General features: G+C 36.9%; 2 protein-coding genes across 4 annotated transcripts in view; one reads left to right on the top strand and one right to left on the bottom strand.

Annotated features, from left to right (window-relative positions):
- Nucleotides 1–1,310: 1,310 nt before the first annotated feature.
- On the bottom strand, nt 1,311–16,179 carry ARV1 (ARV1 homolog, fatty acid homeostasis modulator). Of its 3 annotated transcripts, none has more exons than XR_009958099.1 (6): nt 15,976–16,179; nt 8,713–8,832; nt 6,869–7,022; nt 4,973–5,197; nt 4,272–4,487; nt 1,311–2,518 (listed from the first exon to the last, which is right to left on the bottom strand). XR_009958099.1 is itself a non-coding variant. In XM_062573670.1 (5 exons), the coding sequence occupies exons 1-5, from the start codon at nt 16,072–16,074 to the stop codon at nt 4,381–4,383; spliced, it is 705 nt and encodes a 234-aa protein (XP_062429654.1). In that variant the 5' UTR covers nt 16,075–16,179; the 3' UTR covers nt 1,311–4,380. The 3 variants fall into 3 exon arrangements, 1 of the variants encoding a protein (XP_062429654.1); XR_009958098.1 differs by having other exon boundaries at nt 3,266–4,487; XM_062573670.1 differs by having other exon boundaries at nt 1,311–4,487.
- Nucleotides 16,180–16,341: 162 nt separating this feature from the next.
- The window catches only part of TTC13 (tetratricopeptide repeat domain 13), a 48,614-nt gene continuing 40,548 nt past the window's right edge, over nt 16,342–24,407 (top strand). Inside the window, exons 1-3 of the mRNA XM_062573671.1 lie at nt 16,342–16,564; nt 19,931–20,025; nt 23,025–23,100. Of these exons, the coding sequence (XP_062429655.1) occupies nt 16,342–16,564; nt 19,931–20,025; nt 23,025–23,100 (394 nt within the window). The remainder of the gene's footprint in view (nt 16,565–19,930; nt 20,026–23,024; nt 23,101–24,407) is intronic.

Genomic DNA, 24,407 nt, shown 5'->3' on the forward strand with positions numbered 1-24,407 from the left:
AGACTACTCAGAATAATCTCATCGTGCAAAATCTTGCAAGTTGTAAATAAAGAGATGTCCATGATAAAATAATCTGCATTTCATAGCTTTCCTGGTGAATATATTGAATTGACTTTGATAATCACCAAAACAATTATTTTGTGGGCTGCTTTTGATCAACAACTTAATGCTTTTCTGAACTGGAAATGAATGTTAATTTTAAAAGCTTGAATTTGTGATTTTATAAAACTTTAATTAATTAAAAATATGTACTCACAGTGGTCATACTTTCCCTCCAGTATTTGGAGCAAAAGCACTTTACTTTTAGACTGCAGATGGCACTGTGGTGCTTACTATCACCCAGCTGGGGGAAAACTGATGGAACAAGAGCATGCAAGTTCCCGAAAAACAATGGTTTTCTTGTTTTAAGAAGAGCATTTAAGAATGCTAACAGCTTTCCAGCACAGATGTGCTATTTTACTTCCAGTTCTGTTAAGACTTGGCTAACAAATGGCAGTTTATATGACTGAGATATGACTTGCTGTATCAGTGAGAAAGGCTCATTTGTCTATACTTGCATGAGGTCACAAGAGTTGTAGACCTTCCCTCCACCAGCAAAACCTAATGCAACACAACTATTGCTGAATGGAGAAGCACTGCTGTTGCACAGCCCTTCCTGTCCACAAAGTGATGAATTCTATTTCTGTATAATTGCTAATTCAGTAGTATAAGAGTGCGCTTTCAAAGACATAGTCCAAACCACTTAGACAATGAGGTTATCAGTAACTTTTCTAGGGAAACTATTTGAAAAACATTCTATGCCATTTCATGACATCACTTAGCCTATTACAAAAATGTCTATAATATTCTTTCTTGATGTTCATCCTTTGAAAATTTGAGTAGGATGTTCATATATTTGCCTAACCATACACTCATGCTACATCTATAAGGGGAGCTTAATCTTTTCTTACGTACTAACTTGTTCAGACTCCTCTATCCCCTTAGTTTTTATAGTCTTCTCAACTCAATTTTGTAGCTCTCTGCCTAACACCCATATTCTTAATTGTTCCTTCCCAGCTTATTCTCTAATTTTCCAGTGTTGTATAGAGTAGTTTCCAAACTCTTGTTGCCTTATCTGTGGAGCCAGTTAAAGTTCTCAGTAGTTCTTTTCAACTCTCGCTGCATAATCATACAAACCTTTGCTCAGCTCAGGTCTCAATAATATCACTGGTTCTATGCATTTCACCCAACAGAATTCTGGAATTCTGCAATTATTTCCTTCCCATAGGCCATAATATCTCATTAGATTTCTAAGCAAAACTGAAGACAGCTTACAGGTGTTCATACGCAGGCTTTTATTTTTTTAACTCAAGTCCTTTACAATAAGTTAATGACGCAATTGAAGATACATAGAAAGGGCAGGCCATTTGTAATATATCTTCCAGCACAGGGAAGGAAAGAGTTATACTATTAGACTATTTCTTTACAAAGACTTTGTGAAAGATGAAGAGATCAAAGGTAAGAAAGGAAAAAATGCGAAGGATACAGCTATTTACAATAGGAAGACTCAAAATTATCGCAGTCTGAAGCACCATAAGGAATACTTTCCCAAAGGCTTCAAAAAATCACACATTATCCTCCCAGCTCCAGAATCCTCAAGTTCCCCCTTGATTTACAGAATATTAATATATTTGTCATGTCAGTTCTGGTTAATTAGTAGCACAAAACCACACAAGGCACAATGTTCTAAGTTACTTGACTCTGAACATCTGTACAACACCTGCTGTTGTTCCACAGCTGTGTAGCTCTGCTAGTTTTTTTCTCTCTCCTCCATAAAGTTGCACAAGTGCTGTCTCCTGATAGCATTACTGAGTGCAGAACTGATACATTATTGGCACCTACGATGCAATATATATGCATTTCTTCCTTTGGAATGTGTTCATGTCTGTTCTTTCCTTTAAGTGAAACTCAGGGAAAGTGTTGTGAGATCAACGTCTTATTCAAAATAAGCTTTAAGTAGAAAAGCTATTCCCAAACAAAATTTCTGTATATTTTACTTACAACTTTCCTACTGACTAGGTCATGTTTACATTACAGGTGATGCAAGACCTTCCCCTTGCATAATTTGCACTTGAACGTGCTCAATTCAGCTATACTCTAGCCTTTATACTGAAACCAGTGCCAGAGAAGATAAAGGAGAAATTTTTAGTAAAAAAAAATCTGTGTATAACTATGACACATACAAGACTAAAAGAATTCTAACCTCACAGAAGTGCAAGCAAATACTGCTCGTAGGTCATTAGAGAAATAAAACTGTGTCAGGGAGCAAGTTTGTACATTCCCTGCAGAGAGACATATGTAACAGTAGGAAGCTATACCAGCTGCAATGCTAAGGAAGTAGTATGATGAGCAGGGAGCTGGTTCCAGACAGATGACTGCTGCAATAACAAAGAGTTTGACTCAGCAGGCACGAGCACCATCCTAGTGCATATTCTTCTGTAATCCTCTCTGTTGCAGCAGAACTGCATCTCTTCTTAAACTAGAGGGAGAAGGCAAAGGAGGTAAAGGAAAGAAGCAGGCCAGACCAACATTCACAAAACTTTTCTAAAAAGATCTACTGCTCTTTCCCTTGTGCCCTCTCAACCTGCAGCATCTGTTGGAATGCTGTGTGCTTGTGCGGTAGGAGGAAGCATTTCTAAAAGCACCTCTGGCAATATACTGTTTTTACAAAGTTTTGGGGGAGAGGAGTTTCTTCTCAAATCTAAGCATGTAAATCAGAACATGTTCTAGGTGCTGCGTTGCTAAAGCTGCTGCTCAGCCAAAGGTGGACAACCGTAGGCCTACAGCCATTTGTCTTGTCACTGATTCACACCAATAGCAACGTGGATTCCTCATATACCTTCACAGCTACGTGCTTATCAGGGGCAAGCTGTCTTAAGAGCAGTTGCAATTGCTTTTTTTCTTTTTTTCCCCCCTCCTTCCCTGGCCACACCATCACATGCTCAGAAAGATACCATATTCAGCAAATGGCACACTAGTGCTGTCAGCCTCTGCCTTATTATAACAGAATAGGCAACCATTTGCTTTTCTCTTGAAAGAGCTTTACTATGGCATTGTGGTGGCAAGGGTTTTAACATGTCTGATGTCTCCTATCTTCTGGGCTCGCAGTCTAGGCTTACTCTATATCTACTCAGAATTTGAAGATACTGCAAAATGTTATTTAGTGAATTTTGCAAAAGATGGACAGGAAATTGCAGCTAAGAAAAACAAAGAATAGAAATCATACCTGTGGCAGGTACTGACAGAACTACACCCTTCCAAAATGAAGCAGGAGAATTAAACTTTGGATGGAACATGATGGAAACTGGTCTGCAGAAAAAGAGTAGGTCTGTGGGCTAACCGCTGCCTGTCTTGGGAAAACGATTCTGCCAATTCCCTCTAATTCCTTTGTAGACCACCTAGCCCTCTCTCTTTGCCTGCTGGGATGTAAGGTTTAGAAATTCCATAAATGTTTCTTCACTAATTTAGTTCAAATTTTGCTTCTTTTTCAATATGTGCTACTCCATAAAAGAACGCTGCTGCGCAGCCTCATACTTCACTTCCTCCTTCCACTAAACCAGCTGTCAGGTGAAGGCTGGTTGGGGAGGGGGGAGAAGGCTTAATATTAACTACATCAGGAGCAGTATCCCAAACAACCTTGTATGCTGGAGGTCAGAGTCCCTGCCTCTCTTTCCATCTTTCAGAACAGTGCAGCAGGATTTATAAGATCATATAAAAATTTGAAATAAAGCCGATTAAAACCATAACTCCTAAAGATTACTCTAGAACTAGGTATTTTATTATTTTGGATTGTTCCATAAGCATTCCAGAGAACACAACTTAGTTTTTCCACTGTAGTTTTTTTTTGCAATACTTGCCTCTTCTCTAATAATCTCTTTGTGCATGTTCATCTCTCTCTGAAAATCAGCTTTGGCAGAAATATCAATTTTGTTTTCCACTGACTGCTTTCCTTTCTCTTAAGTGAAAAAGTCATCTCCCTCATTCTGCCAAAATGCATTGATTGGTAGCAGTGTTGAATTTTTTCAGTGTACCTTTCTTGTTACAGCCACAGCTATACAGCCAGATTTATAAAGCTCTTAAGATAGCGATACATTCATATTTTTGATGGGAAAAGAAAAAAGCTAAGGCCAAAGTTTTATGTCTCATCACATTAAATAGCTGAAGTTCTCAAGTTTCTCATTTTAACTTATCCTAAAACTGTCTCCAGCAAAGCAATAATGAAAATTTGTTACCTATCATTTTCTTTATCACTATGAAAATATTGACTTTGGGACCACTGGCAGAGACCATCCTTAGAAAATGATGGTGGTGTTGGTTTTTCTTTAGATCTGGACTGATTTTTCAAACATTCCATCCCATTTTCTGGAACAAGCAGACTGCACCATTTTCCAAAACTAAACCAATGAAGATGGCCAACCAAGCAAGCATTAGGTTTAAGTTCAACGTAACTGCAAAAGAAAACAGAATAAATTTAATCTACTCCCATTTAAGAAGATCATAGAAACCATGTGAGAAATACACGTTTAAGAAATCACACAAAGCCATTTAAGCCTGTATTCCCAAACCAAACATAAAATTAACACTCTATTTTCATCTTTCAGATACACAAAGAAATCTACTTTATGTTTCAATGTTCTGTGCTGAATTGCCTCAAACTATAACTGATGGATACAATACAGCATTTACAAAGAGATGATAGTGAGCTAAAAGTTTTATTTTTTACAAATGTTTTGTTTTATTCACTTTCTATGCAAGTCCAAAGATCACAGTTTTAGAGTAGAACTATTCTAACCACATATCTGGTAATAAACAGTGTTTTCTCTAAAGACACTTACAAATATAGCAATAATAATAAGAACATATATAACAGCTGCATTCTCTCTCACATACATTCTGTACACGATGTATACTAATAAAGAAGCAAAAAATGTACCTCTGATTGCCTGAGAGTTTGATGTCAAGACAAATACTTTTATAAGCATGAGGCACAAAGGCGTGTAGTCATGTTCCCAAATAACAGCTGGAATTAGCAAAAGCTTTCCATAGCTAGACAACAGCAGTGCTTTGAGAAGTAAAATGAAGTCAGACTTTGTTTTCAGCATCTCAGGTCTCATCTGCCATAAGGCAATAAAAATGCCAACTAAAAATGAAGTTTGTTCTAAAAGGAAATAAAGAAGAGTTGGAAAGAGAATGAAGCACAAACATCAAGTTCTTTCTTGACAAATCTTGGTGAAGTGACAGGTCCCAAATGCAACAGAGCCACTGCTGTTTAAAAGATATTTCATAAGCAAGCATGAACAACACATCCTCCATCTCCTATCTTCATTTTAATAGGTAAAATTTACTATTACTTACTTAAACTAATTCAGTATAATACCATTCAAAATAATTCAATTAATTCTATCTGTAGGATGATTGTGCTTGTAATACCTGACACCATAAAGCACAGGAAATTTAGCATATGAAACTCTTTGCTTTTCCTTTTTAACAAAGGAAGATTTCTTTCAACTGGCTGTTAGCCTGTAAAACAAGATTATCAATACTTGTTTTTTTTTTTTTTTGAAAGGCCAATAACAATAAACCCTTTTCCTTCAGCACAAGGAAGAACACTAAAGTGAAAATATCATTGGGATATTACTTTCTCCAACACCTCATCCCTGTGCAATACTGGAACTAACGCAGATTGTCAGAGCAACTCTCACAACAACCGTAAGAGATGAATTACTACTGAAAGATGAGCTCCAACATTTTTACTGAGCCGTTATGAAAACCTAATAAAGACAAACATTAGACAATAGATGACTGAAGTTAAGCTCTGAATGTCTAAGGGAAACATAAACAGTTTTAGTCTGTGTGTCTGACTTAAATAGTATCACCAGAAAAAAAAAAGGGAAACCAAAGTAAAACAAAAACTCTCCAATACCTTCACAGTTACTCTTATAGTTTAGAAATACTTACTGTTTACCACTGATAAAATTGTTCTGTTTGACAAATTTGCTTACTGCAAATTAATTTTAAACAGATACAGCTTTTCCTGATCACTGTTTGATTCTGCAAGGATCATCCTTAATGTTGTTTCATCTTTATATGCAATGAACTTATAAATTCATTATTTTTTTAAGTAATGAGTAAATTTAAAAATACTTATGGTTTTGCTTTCAACTAGCGCTAAAGAAAAAAAAAGGCAATTGGTCACATTCAAATAGTAGTCCTTTATTTTTCAATAGAGCTCAAGCAAACTTCCTAAGAGAATACATCATCTCCCCACATCTTCTAATGATCTTAGGTAAGAGAACATTTTCAAGATCCTTTCAAACAGTTTAACTTTCAGAAAGAGGTACTTATAAACAGCACATTCTATTTTGCAGAAGACAATTGGCATTAAAGTATCATGCCAGATAATGAGACATAAATCAAATTGCAGAGAATGTTTGTTAACTTGTGCTTGAGTCAATTATCTTACATTAAAATGCAGTACAGTAACAATATGTAGAGTTTTACTCTTTGGAGTAAGGCAGAGCTCTACATTGGTCTTTAAACTCTGTAAATGCATTCAGACTAAGATTTCTGAATATTGACATTTTCTAGTGATTTGATATCTACTGTTGATCATATCAGTCTAAATTGCAGTCAGGTGATTTAAAAATAAATTTGCATTAAATGAAGGCAAGGGAAAGAGTATGTGAAAATTTATTTAACCATGCTGGTTTGAACATGACAACCATTCTATATTAATAATTTTTGCAATCTAAGGCTGTCGAAAGACTAATGCAGTTATAAAATGCTTAGAGTACACTTGATAGTTAAATGAAATAATCATAGTTCTTACCTAAAGAAGCTATACCAAACATTCTATAAAAATCCCATTCCTTGGCATATCTGATTAAGTCGTCAGGATCTATACTTTGGCTTGAATCCTGCAGTTGCAACCACCTGAGATAAGCTTCACAGAGCAAACAAAATATGCAAAGCTTTCCATGAATCTGGTAAACAACAACAACAACAAAATATTAGTATCAAATGTTCAATTTAAAATATTTGTTGACATTTCGATACAAACAAGCTCTGCTTATCATTTTAGGTATGTTTAGAAATGAAAGCAAATTACTTACGTTGAGCCACTAATTTAGCACATCTTCCTTTTAGCATCAATTAGTTCATTTACACGATAGGTAAATTAGAGGGTATTGAAAACTGCGTGAACAGTTCTGTACTGAAGAAAGTAAATAATTGTAGTTTGCAAGGTCTTTTCTATACTTCTTAAAATTGGGACAGCTGTTTCATTTAGGAATATAAAAACAAAATCATGTCCTAGTTAGCAGAACTATGCTGTCAAAAGGTTCAGTATAACGAATCTACTCCATTCAGAGAACTCTTAAGTTGCCTTTTTTTTGTTTTTTCTTCATGAGAAAATTTTTCTTTCCATTAGAAGAAATTGGTAGTGTAGTTATATTGGAAATATTCCTTAGTTCTGAGAAGGGTGAGGAAACAAAAGTAAAGAGAGTAATGCAATGAAACAAAAATTAAAGTTTCTCTGAAGTAACTGCAACAAGAGGTGCTATGAAAGTCCATACTTGACATATTTCCATATTAAACATAATTTGTAAGCCAATGAAGGTGGGTTATTTTGAAGTCTGATTTTGTACAGATTTAAATAAACCAATGCAGTTTCTATGTGTGGATTCTATTTTTTTCTTTTGGAGAATAGTTACACAGATTTCCCTTGCAGGGAGAAGTATACATGTGCAAGCTAAGTTTAAAAATCAAATTCATTTATCTGAATAGGTGAAATTTCCACAGACTGAAATGTTCTTCCTCATGCCTCATGAGAAGCATTATTACCTGTCTCCAGCAGCATTTAATTCATTAAAAACTTTTAACTAGATTATGCTTGAAAGACATGCAACTATAGGATTCAAGCCAATATATAGATCCTGATGACTTAATCAGATATGCCATTGTAAGCAATCTAGACTTATCTACCTTGCTTACATTGGACTGGTCAAGAGATAACATGTAGACAGCGTACACTCCTGTTTGGATAGTTTACTGTAGATTAGTTTCCCTCTTCTGGGAAATAAACTGTTAAAGTAAAAATATGTAGCTTTGTTAGAATAGCTACTTCTGCACTTCAGTTGGCCAGAGGCAAGCTGCCAATGTGACTCTACATTAATGATGAGTCACGTGAAAGCCAGCATCTTTTGTTGTAGTTTTGAGGACATGGTTAATTTCTCATGAGGAAATTCATTAGAAAGTAGTAGAGTAGTTTAATTAGTATAGTATTGTTAGTATAGTACATTATACTATCATAGTTCATCTCAAAAATAATTACTTACAGCAGAAACTTAAGGTGGAAATGAATTTAAAATTAGACCTTTCTCTTCCAATAAGTCCAGTAAGAACTATCTGTAACATGTAGTGAAGATAACTGTATTTGCCAGTGTTACACAGACAGTAATTTCTTAGTAACAACTAGAATTTGAGATTTCATATGATTTACCATATTAGACCCTTAACCTCTTCAAGAAAAAAAACACTGTGGCATGGCTTTCTGGGGCCTGTGGAAGGACGAGAAAAGAACAGCACCTAAATTTTGTAACTATTTGGATCAACTTACCAAATCTAAATATATCTTTAACTAAAAAGCCACAGGGTAGGTGCACAATAACTTACATTTATCTTTGTATTGAAAAGAATGTGTCTGTATGCTTGCGCTTTACATAAAATAGCATTAATCAAGATGATAACAGGATCATACTCGATGTATTTGTCCACAGGTTTCTGGCAGGATTTCTGAAAGTCAGAAAATAATAAGAATTAAAAAAAAAAAAAAAAAAAAAAAAGGGAAGCACAAGCCAATGAAAGGTTCCTCTTAGTTTAGCACAATCACATACTTTCAAGTAGGCATTCAATACCTATTACTCTTTCCCTAATATAGCCTTTATTTTCAATACATTTTTAATCCAGTCAGAAAAATTGCTTTCTTTCTCCTTAACACTGCAGTTTACACAAGGATTTCCCTTATGAATCAGAAAGATACTGATTTTTACAGGCTTTAAGTTACCACAAAAAAAAAAAAAAAAAAAAAAAAAAAAAACAACTATGCAAGGATGTATGTAGTTACCATTTTGTGCCCTATAGACAGAAAAAACAATTTGCCTTCCACATACTCAAGAAATGTACCAATAGGCTGTTGAAGGTTAACTGATTATGCCTGTCTACATGGCTGTGTTTTTTTGGAAAGAAAATGGATTTCTATTGTATATATCCTTCTTTTACAAGAGATGCTTGTAAATCCTATGTTTTCCTCCATGGGGGAAAATGCAAGTATTTTTTCCTGTCGTGTTGTCCTTACATACCAATTATTAGTCCAGATGTTTGTATTCACTTTCAATTATTAAACAAATACCCTCCCCACTTCCAGCCCACACCATGTATTTGGAATATTGAAAATATAGCTTTCACACTAGAGATGTAGCTAAAGAATCAGAAGCTGCTACTGAATGGTTGTGGTAAGACATTAAGGAATTACTTCTCTAATACATCTGCTGGTTCCACTTGTGCCAACTAGAGAGGTTACTTCCCTTCGTCCACTGGGAATTGCTTGTCACCATCCCCTTGAGATTTACTGACCTGTCTGCATGATTGGGCACTCGAGTCAAATGAGAAGAGCTTAAGACAGCTATTATTTTAACTATTCAAGTGAAGAGAACAGTTAAATAACAGTCTTACAGAAAGCTCAACCAACACACCAGAGCAGAAAATAGCTTCTACTGGAGAGCTTCTCTCACAGAGAAGCTGGAGCAGTCGACCACAGCAGCCACTTCAGCTCGCACAACTGCACTTGCAGAACAACGCATGCCTGCAGGTCAGCTTTCTCCTGCTACCAAGCTTCTACTGCTTCTTCCCTCCAACCTGTCTTAAGCTATTCCTACCTCCCTTGCTTTCATATTAGTTTCCACACTTAGAGTACAAAAGTCACACAAACCACCTGTGTTTCCATTTCAATGAGGGTACAGCTGTAAACTGCCAGAACAGAAAAGTTCCACCCAGTTGTCTTCTGAAATGCTTCACCTGACACCATCAAAAACATGGAACAGTAGACAAGGCAGATCTACGACAAGCTCTCAGGAAAGAGCAAAAGTTTCTTCAGTTGATAGGGATTGCTTGTGGCCAAAGTTAATGTTGCTTTGATATTTATCAGAATTACCATCTGAGAATTTGAGAATGCAAAAATTCATCATGAGAATAAATGCATCATAATATTAGTCAAATAGAGTCTCTAAGGATCATGGCTACAACTAGTCAGTGCTTCCTGGTCCAGTTCAGTAAAATCAAAACCACAACTCACTTGGATCAGAAAAGAAAGCGCTATATATGATGACAGAACACAACAGAGCCAAAAGGATGAATACAGAGATTGACTCAATTAACCAAAAGTTTGATCAGTCTAAAATTAAAATCAGAGAGATAGAAAAAAAGATCAAAATTAATTGAAGACCATAGCTACAGTGGTTAATAGAGTGAAAAATCTACCACAGAAGAGATTGCAGCTATAATTAAAGGCAATGTCTTGCTTCATTTTCTTCTACAGGAAAATCATGAAAAAATATTCTTGAGGGTGGCAATTTACATATTTCAAAGCTCTAGGTTGATAGAGCACAAGAAAACTCCAATCGATTTTTTTATAAGCTTATTCCCACAAGCACTGGACAAGCACAAACAAAAGATTATTCTTGAACAGAAAGAGTTGTGTAAAGGTTAGATGAAAAATATCCTACATGCCCCAGGACTTATGCTCTCAAATCTTCTGTAACATAACATTTTTAGACTAGATAGTTCAAAATGTTAGTATGCAAGCAAAAATAAATAAAAAGCTGATGACAATTATCTTTCTTGGAGAAGTAGAGAATAATCTTTTAAAATGAAAAGGGTCCCAGTCCCGACTGGATCAAAATCTTGCAGCTACAAGCTACTGAATAATCCTCACTTACCACTGACATAATTTTAGATAATTAAAATACTTCAGACCAACGAACCCACCAGAAAAACTCAATGCTACAGAAATTCTAGCTCAGATATGTAAGGAGACTGCTACAAAGGAATATGCAAACAGCACTGTTGCCTGTAAGAACGGGTTTTCTGCTCCACAGCTTCTGACAGCCATGGCCAAATCTTCTGAAGCTATGAGCATGACGTTTAATTCAGTATTTCATCATACCATCAACAAACTTTGTTAAGATTCTCATTTCTTTGTGTTACTTCAACAGGAGAAGAAAACTTGCTGTATCACAGAAGAATGGCCATCTTCAAGGATTGTTTACCCACAGATACACACACATTGATGTCTGACTATCTTCTAGACTTTAGACTACTGTCTAATTATTAATTAATTTCATTTAAATTGTAACTGTATAAAATAAAAGTCCTTGGTGCTTATGTGGCCAGGGACTTACCTACCGTTAGTGTTTTCAGCATCTTGGGAGATCTATAAAACATCCTACTGAAGAAGAATTGTGACTGACACAGACTTGCTGGACAAAACAAACACAGTATTTGTCGTATCATGAAGACATTACAGACTTAATAAACCCTCTCTCCATAGCTGGCTTTTTTTTGTTTTCAGCTGTAATACCACAACATCTGCTACTAACTTTAAACACTTGAGAAGCAAACTTGTGACTAGAGCCTGACTTGAGCAAAATCAATGTAAACAAGGGTAAATGAAGTTTAACTATACTTAAAATATTTTAAATCAATAATTTTACTAGTTAAGGTGATGTAATTTTATGAACATCGATAATCACTAATATTATCAGAGAAGATCAGCAAGAGAAATTCAGCCATCTCTTACTGCTTGCATGCTCATTTTTAAGATATAATCAGGCAGTTTAGAATGAGCTAAAATACTGGAGCTCAAGTCCAGCTGCCCAACTGCAGTTCTACACAGCTGCCTACAGTCATCTGCCTGTTCAGCATACTTGGAAAAGCTCCATCCTTCACAAAACTGAGCTTTGTCAATTTTCTCTGGGCTTTCTCCAAGAAATGCATCACTTATTACAACCAGCTCTAAAATGTTAGAAAGGAGTAACTGCATTTCTGCATATTTTTAAAGTATCTTTTAATTTCTTCTTTAAATATGTAACTGACATCAAAAGCTGGAAATACCTTGAAAATAGACATTACCTTGACATCTACAAGTCTGTTTCAGATTCTGCTGCAGAAGGGAAAACTAAATATTTGTATCTGTAAATTCTATTTATGCTTTTTTTTCTAAATTGGTAAATTTAAGTTTATGGGAATGTTTGCTACTGATGCGCATTAGTCTAATATACTTTAATCCCTGGAAAAAGTGTGCTCAAAGGATTTCAATATTTTAATGAATCTAAATGAATACTAATTCATGAATTATTACTGGTATTTCTGATAATGATGGTCTGCTGCTTCCAAAGTGCTCGCTTTTCATAACTTACAATTTGCTTAGCTATCCTAAAATATTTATTTAAAAAAATGAGTAAAGGCAGCTCTAAGGAAAAAAAAAAGAAATCGTAAAAAGCTAGCACAAGGATATTCTTCCTAGTTCAGCATAGCAGATTCCGGATTCTTTCCGATCTAAGCAATTCAAAACAATTAGCTTAGGAAAGTACATATTTTAACAGCCGTTTTGTTAAAGCAAAAGTACTACTGGATTCCAGTAATACTGGAAGAAGATATACTGCTTCTTTGTTTATGAAAGACACTCAGCTATGAACACAGCCTGCAACCATATGCCAAATAAAATACTACATATAAATATTTGCGGAAACTATGTATATTCAGTAGTACTTTTTTGCAAAATAATGCTTTTTTTTTTTTTTTTTTTTTTTTTTGCTGGTCTACACATATGGCATTATATAACAACATTTACAGACATTCAGTTGTGCTGCAAAGGGTAGTGAACAATGCTCAAGTGAAGATGAACTACTGTGGACCCATTATCTGGAGAGAATAGCCTTAATCCCAGTTGTACCCTGAAGCAAAAGTGTAATTAGCTGAGCTGCTTTCAGAAATGGCTTCTTTATTAAGGATGCAGCTAAATGTCAAAATAAAACAGAAAACAAAATGGTTCAGTTTGATATGCATTCCATTTCAAAAAAAAAAATTACAAAATGTTGTTTTATATTTTTTCCTAAATCAAATGCTTTGCACTAGTTAGTTGGTTTGCAGATTGAGTTACATAAAGAATGAAAAATACTGTATTTTATTTTCCAAGATGCTCTTTGTATTCTTGACAGAATCTTTACCTTATCACATAAATGCATAGCATTCAAAGCATTTATATTTGCTCCCCCTTGCTGCAATAAAACAGCTCTTCAATTATTTTTTAATAGCAGAAAAGCTAAATGAAGTGTGCACTGCTCAGGCAATTTAGCTTTCTTATTACAAAGCACAAGGGGGACCCTGGCTGAGCTCTACATATTGCAATGGATAATTTGGTTAGGAACTATTAACCATTTTCAAATGCTCTTTTTAAGGAAAACAAAATATATGTGTTATTTAAAACAAAATATACAAATGTAAATGTTTTTCCTTTTCCTTCAATTTTCAGATAAGTCAGACTTGCTAATTTCCCTTTTTATTATTTACACTTTGACTAAAGAACTCATTCTTGGTTAGCTCAAAGTGGTTTCTTTCCTACATTGTTAATCATATAAAGGCTGAGTTATCTAAACAGCATTTTTTGTTACTGTTGTTAATGGCTGGTTCATACCTTACTTGGTAAATATTCCTTATATTACTTACACATCATTTAAGTTTTGAGGCTATCAAAATAATTTCAAAATCACTGCTATAAAGAACCACCTACGCTTACTCTGACCATCACATCCGGTTCAGAACAAGGAAAATATCAGCACCTTTACAGTGTAGGAGTAGAACCAGATCTATGAGTCACAGGCTGACCAACAGAAATTACCTTCCTTTGGGGCAACTCTAACCAACCTACTCCCAAATTATCACACTGAAGGAAAGACACAATGAACAGGTCTCATTAAGAAGGTAAATTCCCTCAGTAGAAATAAATCAAAATATTTTTAGCAGTCTTTACTGCTACTCTAGATGATTCAGCTATCTGCAATGCTGGCCAACTCCATAAACTTGAAGAAAAACTTTGAGTAACTAACTTCTTTTCAAGGAGCACCAGTCCACTTGTCTTTGTGATTACATTTTCACAGCAAAATGTATGCAGCATGAACAAAAGCTTCATTCTTTAAATGGAAATCTGCTACTATGGGCTAGAAACAGATGTTGCCTAATGGAAGCTCACAGCTTCCACCTTGCTGTGGAAAAACCTTTCTTCTCTGGAAGACATTAACAATAGAACACAAAATTGTAGTATTTTACTTAGCATCCAAATTCAAATCTTCCACCTGATAATCATGGCCCCGATCAGATTAAGTGCACCCTAAAAATGAATGTAGGGCTGCAGAGAAGAGGCTGCTGTGAAAACCTGGCATCTGCAGTCTCAAGATGGATCACTGGACCATTCTGAAGACGGCAAAAGCTTTTTAGATGCATTTATTAACTTAATAAGGAGGGCTTTAAACTATGATTGGGACAAGTCTGTCACTCAGTATAAAAAAGTTGATCACCTTGGCAACGTTCTGCTTGTTCTTAATGTTCTGTGGCCAAAATAAGGAGAGTAACCCTTGATATTTCATATTGTTCTTATATGAAACAAATGGTATTTTCCTTCATATGTCAGCATTTTCACGGACTGCTTGGAAACGGGAATGAGAAAGAACTATCTCAATGATTCTTAATAAAATATTCATCTGGACAATCTCCACTGGCCTCACTTTGAGTATCGTTATATAAATCTTTCTTGATACTCTTCACTTTTTCTTCCTTATGCTAAAACAGAATGGAGCTAAAAAACATTTTTTCCTTGCAGTACGCATCTAAAGCCAGCAGAAATCAGCATCAATTACACTGCTTGTCTTTCCCTGAAAAAACACTGATCTTTCCAGTTCTTGCAAAGTCTAGAAATTTTTAGTATATTTTTTTCAACTGTTTTATGTTCTACAGCAATAAGACATTTTAATTGACTGCTAGGCAGGGAAAAGAGGAGGGTGAGAATCATCTCTTTCCACTTTCATCAACAATTTGTGTATATGTTGTTTTCATGACTTTTTGTGGTAACAGAAGCTGAGATCTAACACATAGATAATTCAGCTTGAGCTAATTGCAAATATAAACTAGCTACATATCTATATGAACTAGTTGTTTATGATCTCTATTTTTGATTTAAGAAATGCTTGAATGATTCAAAATTCTAAAGTTGTAAAGGAATGCATTCACATGTTGTACAAAGTTTTCTGGCATGTTTATAGCTTAACAATCAGTAAATTAAACCATCTTCTTCCAGCAGTCTCAAAATGCCAAGGGCAATGTAGTTGAGGGAAAATAAGGACAGCAGCAAAGAAAATTTGAATGCCACACAAATAATTCTTTTAATGTACTGCTTTAATATATTCTACAGTTTGTTCACATACAGTTTCCTGTTTTTATAATGGGCAGACAGGTACAGGATGCTACAAAACATAGTCACAGATGAAATAAAAGGTTTAGTCAGGATATATTTACAAATCCCTCAATTCTAAATTCACCTCTTTTCACGCTAAAATACAGGAGGCTAGGTGATCTAATTTCTCCACATATTACAAGAAATATATCAAAACTAACCACTGGAGACAACTCTACACAAACGCCATCAGAATTTTAAAGTAAAAATTTAAAACAATTAAGTCAGGAACACCTTGAAAACTTTAATAACTTGAGCCGAGGACGCCGAGGCCTCCTGCCGTCGCTCCTCCCCCGCCTCATCCGCTCCGGACCCCAGCGCCCAGGAGGCGCCCGGGGGCCGCCTCCCCCTGGCCCGCCCCGCCCGCGACTCACGCAGATGGAGATGCGCAGCACCCCGCGCTGATAGTCTCTGTACAGCTCCGAGGCCTCCCTGCTGCACTCGATGCACCGGTACAGCCCCGGCTCCGCCATAGCCAGCGAGCGCGCGCCCCGGCCGCTCAGCGCTTCAAACCGCCTCGCTTCCGCCTTCGGAGGCGGAGCCGGGCCCCGCCGCGAGGGGCATCCTGGGGGCTGTGGTTTCCCACCGCCCTCCGCTCGCGAGGGCGCGCTGGCGCTGAACTCCACGTCCCAGGGAGCAGCGCGGCGGCGGCCGCCTCCCTCCCTCCCAGCGCCCCCGCGGTCCCGGGGGCGGGGCCATGGGGGCGCCGCGGCGCCCGGGCCGAGGGGGCCGCCGTGCGCATGCGCCCTGGGAAGATGGCACCTGCCGCGGGCTGCTGGGCTGCGAGGGTGCTGTGGGCGCTGCTGGCGGCGGCGCTGGCCCGGGGCCGGGCGGCGCTGGCCGTGACCGAGCAGTACCCGGCCTTGTCCCTGCTTAAGCAGGAGCTGCACCGGCAGCGCCAGGGCCCGGCGGCGGGCTGCGCCTCGGCGGGGGAGTGGGTAGAGCAGTACTCGGCCGAGTGCGGTGAGTCGGGGGCGGCGCGTTGCCATGGCGCTCGCGGCCCCTTCCCGCGCGCCGCCGCCCCGGGGCGCGGGTGGCCGTTAGCCCAACGGCCGGCGGGAACCGCTCGCTCCTTGAGGTGGCGGCGGGCGCGGGAAGGGGGACGTGCGGCGCGGCGGCCTCGGGGGATAACGGGACAGCGGCGGACGGCTCGGCAGGAAGCGCCGCAGCTGCTCGTTGACTCCCTGGGGCATCCTCTGTGTAAGCCCCATCCCGAGGCAGCGTTTTGCAGCTGCGTAGTGTGGAGCGGCGGCTGCCGCTGTTGCCATTAAGCGAAGGAGACGGTCTCACAGCCCCAGAAGAGGTAAACAACAGGATTCTGTAGAGCCAGTCAGGAGGATTCCTGTTGTCCCGGAGCGCGTGGGCTAAGCTGGCCGACCTGCCACGTGTAGCTGCTGGACTCTGCATGCTTTTCAACCCTGCATTCTGTAGCACAGACTTGCCAAAACTCCGGGCTCGTTAATGAGCCGAATGGGGCTTGTTTCGCTTTCAGTTGCAGTTAAATATTTATTTTGCTAGTGAACTCGATGCTTTTCTACTTGAAGTTGGCTCTCCTAAAGAAGATCTGCTGGTACTTTTAAGCTTAATTGATGGCTTGTAGTATAAACGCAATTAAAACTATATTTTTAAATGGTTAAATATGTACAGCATCAGGATCATGTGGCTTAAGTAATAAATCTGCTAGAACCTTTGATCATGAGGATAGCATGAATATACTATATGAAAAGGCTAGTCTGAATCAAATGTGTACATGCACTACAAATGAAGAAAAAGATTAAGGCAATTCAGTGTAATACAGACACTCAGTTACTTGTATGAGAATAACGCTATGTGTCATGACTGCCCAGTGGTCTGGGGGAGGTTATTTTTTCTTTTTTCATGAAGTCAGTACTCATATCAACAATTGCTATAAACAGCTAGTGGATCAACTCCAAATTACAAATTTTCCAAAAGTACTGTTATGAGTTTCTGCATCTGTTCCTTTCACCTGTATTATATGCTTTTGTCATCATAATTTAAAGATATTTAGTTGATTTCTGTTTCAGTTGGCTATGTTAAGTAGATATTTTACTCTTTTTCTTTTTCTTTTTTTTTTTTTTTTGGTGGCTATAGTGTCTGGAAGCCATACTATGCAAACATAGGAAAAAATCGTGAAAGCTATCAGTTGACCTCTGCTCCAAATCATTTAAGCTTAAGTATAAAACCCCAAATACTTTCACCTTGTCTTGAGATAAAAGTCATATAATGTATGAGTTAATAAATAGCAAAGCATTTGATTGCGTTTCTTCTGTTACTATGGCTCGAATGATTGGCTCAGAATACTTCTTTGGAGGGATGCGTTTGGAAGATTAGATTTTGATTTATTGATAGAGTGAATGCTGTTTTAAACAGTTTAATTGGGATTGATATGAGGTATACTGCTTAAATAACTGAGTATTTCTCCTTTTTGAATACACTGATAATAAGATAGCCTTTAATTACAGGACAGTATGCTTACCCTAAAATAGCTATATACCAGTTTACTCCTTGCTATTTAAATCTTATGGTTAAATACATTGGCAGTTGAAAAATTCTCTTAAGCTCTCAGTCTTTGTTTTAGTTTATCTTTCTTAGAAGTTAAGAATCTGTTTTTCTCAATGAATTTCTCTTTGTAGGGTAGATCCAGGATAATTTCTCTGGTTGGTGTTCTTACTTTTTCATGAAGTTGCTAATGAGGCAGTGTGGTACAACTTTAACTGTACCTAACCAGTAGACATAAGCTAATCCATTCTTACCTATGAGTAAAGCAGTTTTGTTGCCCTGAGAATCTCAAGGGCTTGACAAGGTTTGTTTTTGTTTTGTTTTGTTTTTTTTCCTCCCCAAATCCTCTTCACCCAGTAGCTTGTAACAGACATACTATGCTTATTCCTTGTCATCTCATCCAAAAGCCCCCTCAGTGAATTCTTGCTCTTGTGCTGAAAATGCTTCTGGAGGTAATCCATGCCTGCACCTTCTTCTTTAGCTAGTGAAGCCAAAATTACTCAATGAGACAGCAGTAGTCTCCCAACTGTCACCGGCTACTGATGTTTTGTTAATAATGCTGCTGTGGCATAGGAGGGTAGAGTTTTGGCCAACATGAAGATTAAAGGGCAGTGTTGAAACCTCTTGCTGGCAGTTCTTTTTTCTGGGAACTACAGATTACGTACGACTGTTCTTACAGGACTTTCTGACTTTAAACTTTGACCTTCTGCTTTTCACTAGTGTAACTTCTGTTGTAAAACTTTTCCCACCAGTTATCATTTATGGCTTAACTTAGTTCCAAGTTTCTGTTTACAGGGGATGATTTTAGATGCTATTTTATAAGAAGGCTGTTTCTTTTTCACTTCTAAACTTGTACTTGTGAGAAACAGCTGACTGCAATGCTTTATATAGTCAAAATAGAAAAATAGCACAGCTTGTAAAAGCAAAGTAGACCCCCCTTAAACCTGTCAAAGTTAGCCTGAAACACAAAACATTAGTTGAAATGATAAAATGTGTAAGTATCTGTTTGTAATACGGAATCAAGGGGATAATACTGTTTCTTTGTTTTTTCTTGCCTCCTCTTGCAATATTTCAATTTAATGAGAAAATGAGTTAGTGAGATAGAGTTCTATAGTCAATAAATCTGGGGGGTTGTTTATTTGCTTCCTTTCTTAATGATATTTTTCTCTACTGTGACAACCAACTTGTTTGACTGTGTCTGATTTCTGGATTTTAATTAGACTTTCTGTAATAACCATCTTAGTAATAAACTTGTGAGGAACTTCATGTATATTTAGCCAGTTATAGTTTGCCATTCTCTCTACTTTTTATTGTCTTTATACTTCTGTTTCTTGGACTTCTATCAGCAGCTTTTTCTCTACTCTGTGTGATCCCTTCCATTTATTCTCTTCTGTGGGATCTGAATGATAATTTGGTCTTTAGTTTATTGGGCCATAATATAGAAACATAGTGTCAGACTGGGACATGTCTACCAAAACTTTTCTTATTTGCTTCCGAATTCCTTTCTCTTTTATTTTCCTTCTTAGATTTCTTTTTGCATGTATTTTAGTTAACAGCATAGGCAGAAATAGTGATAAAACTCACAGAAAAATAGTCATGCCAACAATTACTTCCCTACCTGTGTGGATGTAGTGTGGATTTAGTGCTCTGTACAGAAGGCACTTCATGAAACTTCTCCCCTGTGGAGTGCCTGATGGGGAAGTTCATAATTGTTAAGATGAACATGAGAAAATATGAGATGTGGTATATGCACGTATATGTAAGTCCTTGAGTTTCTAAAGGTATTAATTTTCTTTTTTTCCCCCGTAGACTCATCCTTTTTGCACTTCTATGAATCTGACTGTGACATAAGAGGATCTTCATCTTGCGAGTCTGTGCTTTCTCTCAACACTGAAAAAATCTTGGTATGCTCTAAAGAATACAATACAGACAAAAAAATAGATTATTGATGGTGACAGATCACTTTAACTGCATAGCCAGTTGGAATTAACGTAACTACACATAGAAGCGCATAAATACAAATAGAATCTATTAATCAAGTCATAGATCCCCAAAAGACTTAAGTGCCAATGAACTGAAGTTGCTCATGAAGGAATGATTTCAGGTACTACAGCATGAATCTCTAGGGCTGTCAGCAGTTTAACTGAAGCTCATGTTTCTATTAAAGACTAACCTTCACCTGGATTAGCCTTCCAGTTAATACAAGGGTGGAGGACAGGAGTTGTGGCTGAGGAGGGCAAAGGTAGGTTAGTTTTTACTGAGATTAATCACTCCACTACCACAAAATGCTTTTGAGAGTAGCGGTGATAACTTGCAATCAGAATTAACACTGTGCACAGGTAATAGAGGTTTTATACCATATTATATTAAATACAATAAAATGCAGCATGTGGAGAATACTCTAATGAAAGAAAATTGTCTCTTGGTAAAGAGAATTTCAAGAGGATTATTACAGTATTTGGGTTTTCTTGAAACAATACTGTTAGCCTACTGATCTTGAACAAATAGAATCTTTAGGCTATGTCAGAACATGGGTTTGATGTTACCTCTTCAGTTTGGCACAGTTCCAGATACTAAAAATCTTCACATCTCTCTCTTGTGAATACTGAAAGAAGCCTTGGGAAATCTGTAGAAATTACTGTGTTGTGGGAGGGAGTGTGGAACCAGTATTGTATTTTGAAGCAACTTCTTCAAAGGTAACAATTGGAAATAAAAATTAGCACTCTAGTGTAAATCAACCAACTATTTAACTTAAATGTTCTCTTTAGACATTACTTCATCAGATGTTGATCAGATCCTCTGTCTAATCTAGGAGTACCAGAGATTCATTCTAAGGCAGTGAAATGTATGTTAGTTTTTTACAAATTTCCCTGTTTCAAAAATTTGGCTACCTAATCAACCTATTGGGAGCTGATGCTACAGTGAAAATTCCTCTCTCATGTGTCTTGAAAGTGGAATGATTTCTAAAGTTTGCATGTAGAACTGTGGGGTGTCTGCTCTCTAATTGGATGCAGAATTTATTGAAGAAATATGAACTCCCTTTCTCCCTCCCTCTCCAAATCTCTCCCTATTCCAAGAATCAAATCCTAGTCTGTTACTCTATGAAAATAAAACAGATGAGGTAGGTGAGGGGAGAGGGAATCACTGTACTTCTTTTACTGAATGTCACCAACAACTCTGTGATTCGTAGGACATTAGTGTAATGCCAGATTATTTTGGTTGTAACTTATTTTCCAAATTAAATATTTAATAGAATGTTATTTACTCATTCAATACGGAATCTTGTTGTATCTTGTTTTTTTCCATAGATAAGGAGGTATATAGGGCTTTTTTGGAACTCTATTAAGGATGAAGTTATACTTCTGTATAAGTGGTTTGTTTGTTTGTTTCCCTCCCAAGGTTAACTATAAAACAGTTACAGAAGACTAAAACTTTGCAAGGTTAAATATTGAAGATCACTTTATGAAGCAAATTTTCTGGAAATGACTTTAACTTTAAAACATTGAGGGTATAGAAAGGCAGTTATTGGAGGTGTGTGATTTGTGTATATATATGGTATGCAATATAGACTTAGTTTCTTAGTTGGTATAACTGTTGAACACTGTTCATTTTCATGTTTTTTTTTTAATTAAAAATATTGTTCCAGTCTGTTATCATAGGTGAAGCACTAGGTGAACTAATAATGCAGAATATTGTATTGTAATGTAGAGACCTCTGATTTCAGTAACAACAAGGCTTGGAATATCTGATGTATTTATTGTAGCGTAATAGCAAATAATTTTTTTGCTAATCTTTCTTTCATGTCCCCAGAATGTTTTTAAAGAGTATAGTTGTTAAAGCTGACCAAACTTTCTTCTCATTTCTGAGACTATAGGATAAATAGGGCAAAAACTGTACAGTGGGAATTGGCCAGTTACTTTTGTGGCTGTGGGTCATTGATATGTCTGTGTTGTAGACACAAATAGTGGCTCTTCCTTAACTCTAACAAATAAATAAATAAATAAATAAAAGACAGAAGGAAGAAGGGCAAAGTGGAGGAGAGGAAGTGAGGAGTCCTCTCAGTAGAGGAAAAGGTGAAGTTAAAGATGTTCAGATGTGCCATATACCATATAAGCGAAAGAAGAAAACTGAGCAGTGAGAAAGGTTATTTGTTCCTTTATTCTTGCTTCTTAAAACTGTTTAGAAGGTCTGTTAATCAAACGAGCATTTTGAATTTTTTATGTAAGCTGCTTGAGTAGGCTCACAGTTACCTACAGAAAATACTTCTGAGAATGAACAGGGTAGAATATTTCTGGATTTCTGAGGGTTTCTGTATCAGTATTGTTTTCTGTAGATGCGTTATAAGGGAACAGAAATCATGTTTTGTTCAAACAGTTACAGTCTGTTTTTTGTCTCATCTGTAACTGATAAAGTTCTTCCTAGAAGAACAGCCTTTTTTCTTTAGTAAGGCACTGTTAGTTAAGCTTGTCTTTATTACTGGGGCTGTTTTCTTTTCAGTGTTTTATTCTTCTTTAGTCCCCTTTCCTTCCTAGGGAGTGAAGGATAAACAGCGGGGTAAAGAAAAGTACTTTCCTATGAAGTAGCACTTGTCGTAGGAAGATGTCCAGAACTTTATGTTAAACAGATGTAATATAGAAAGTGCAGTCACTGGTAAAGTGTTCACAATGTCTTTTTTTGTCTGAAATATTTAGTTAGCATTACATTAGAGAGAACAGCAGCAGCATCTGACTGAAAATCAACTTTTCTCCTCAAGGAGAATGAGTTTGTTTTCAGTTAGCTTAGAGCAATCACATTAGTCTTAACTTTTTAACGTAAAGAATTCTCTTAAGAATTTAAGAGGAGAGTTTTCAGTTAAATTCTTTACTGTTGTGTGCTAAGTGTTACAACCAATAATGTTTTACAGAGCCAAGCGAAGTCACTTGCAGAGCAAAAAAGATTTCCATTTGCTACTGATAATGACAACACAAATGAAGAGTTGGGTAAGATGTCTTATATAAGGTTTGTGCAGGTGTCTTACATGCTGACTGGTAGCACTGAATGTTTTGAAACTAAACTAATAATAATAATTACTTAGTGATATAATGTAAAAGTGGTCAAAAAAAGGCTAGTGAGTTTTCTTTGCTTAAACAAAGATAATATTTATCCCTTCCTAGTAATCTTTTCTGATTTGCTCACTAGGGCTCTTTACCATATCTACTTAAGCAAGTGTTCAGAACGCATTTTGATTAAATCCTGTTGAACAGTCTCAACTACTTCCTGCTTATCTTTTTCTCTCGTTATTGATGACTAAAACCATTCAAACATCGAGAAAATCCTACCAAGGGAATATGCTTTCTATCAAGCATAGATCTTGCATCTATTTCCACTCCCCTTGCACTCTTACCATAGGCAGCAGGCTGTCCTTATCTAGTCTACTACTTTTTTTAGATAGTGAGAGTGTATTTCAAGGAAGAGTGTGAACTGCCTTATAAATAAGGGCAAAGGGAGACTTTACTCATAAGTTGTCTGACAAAGTTAAAATAATTGAATAGTTTGTATTTTTGACATGACTATTTGCTTCATATTTTTTTTTCAGCAAGACTTGAGGGCTTAATCTTTTTTTTCATATTCCTAGCATACATAATTAGGTTGATGGGATCCTGACCTTCTAGCCAGCAGAAAATATTTGATGCTTTTCTTGTCTTCTCTGTGTAGCTTACAAGACTATATCAGAAGGTTTCTATCCTCGTGTTTGGCTCTGTAGGCTAGCACCACCTACTCACTTCAAGTATGTTATCACATGAGGAGCCTAGGTCTTTCTTTTGTGTGCATGCTCCTTCTTGTACTCCTTTTGAGGAAAAGAAATGTTTCACACAAGAACATGTGAAATGTTTGGGGCATTTCTGAGTAGAGTAGTGATTTCCAAATATTTGCACTAATGGACCACTGCTAACCCTTAGATTTTCATAGTAAAGTACAAATGTTTGTCACTTCTTTAAGTACTTAAATATGAAAAGGTGAATTTAAGAGAGAAAATTTGAAAGGAAGCTGATACTGTAACAGCTACTAAGTGCCAATCATTTCTTGTACTTTGTAGACATAGTCTACATCCTCTTCCACTTTGCCAAGAGTCCTATCACCTATATCTCTTCATTAACTCAACCATGCCAGCATTAAAGAAAAAAATGGAGGAAGCAAGATGATTTATTTTGTTTTATATGTCAACTGTTTCATGTTCTGAGACCATAAAAGAGACCAAGCAATCTTAATTGTATAGGCTTGGAGGAGAATGGAATGAAGAAAAGTT

The sequence above is a fragment of the Rhea pennata genome, chromosome 3, assembly GCF_028389875.1.
Source record: "Rhea pennata isolate bPtePen1 chromosome 3, bPtePen1.pri, whole genome shotgun sequence".
NCBI lineage: Eukaryota > Metazoa > Chordata > Aves > Rheiformes > Rheidae > Rhea > Rhea pennata.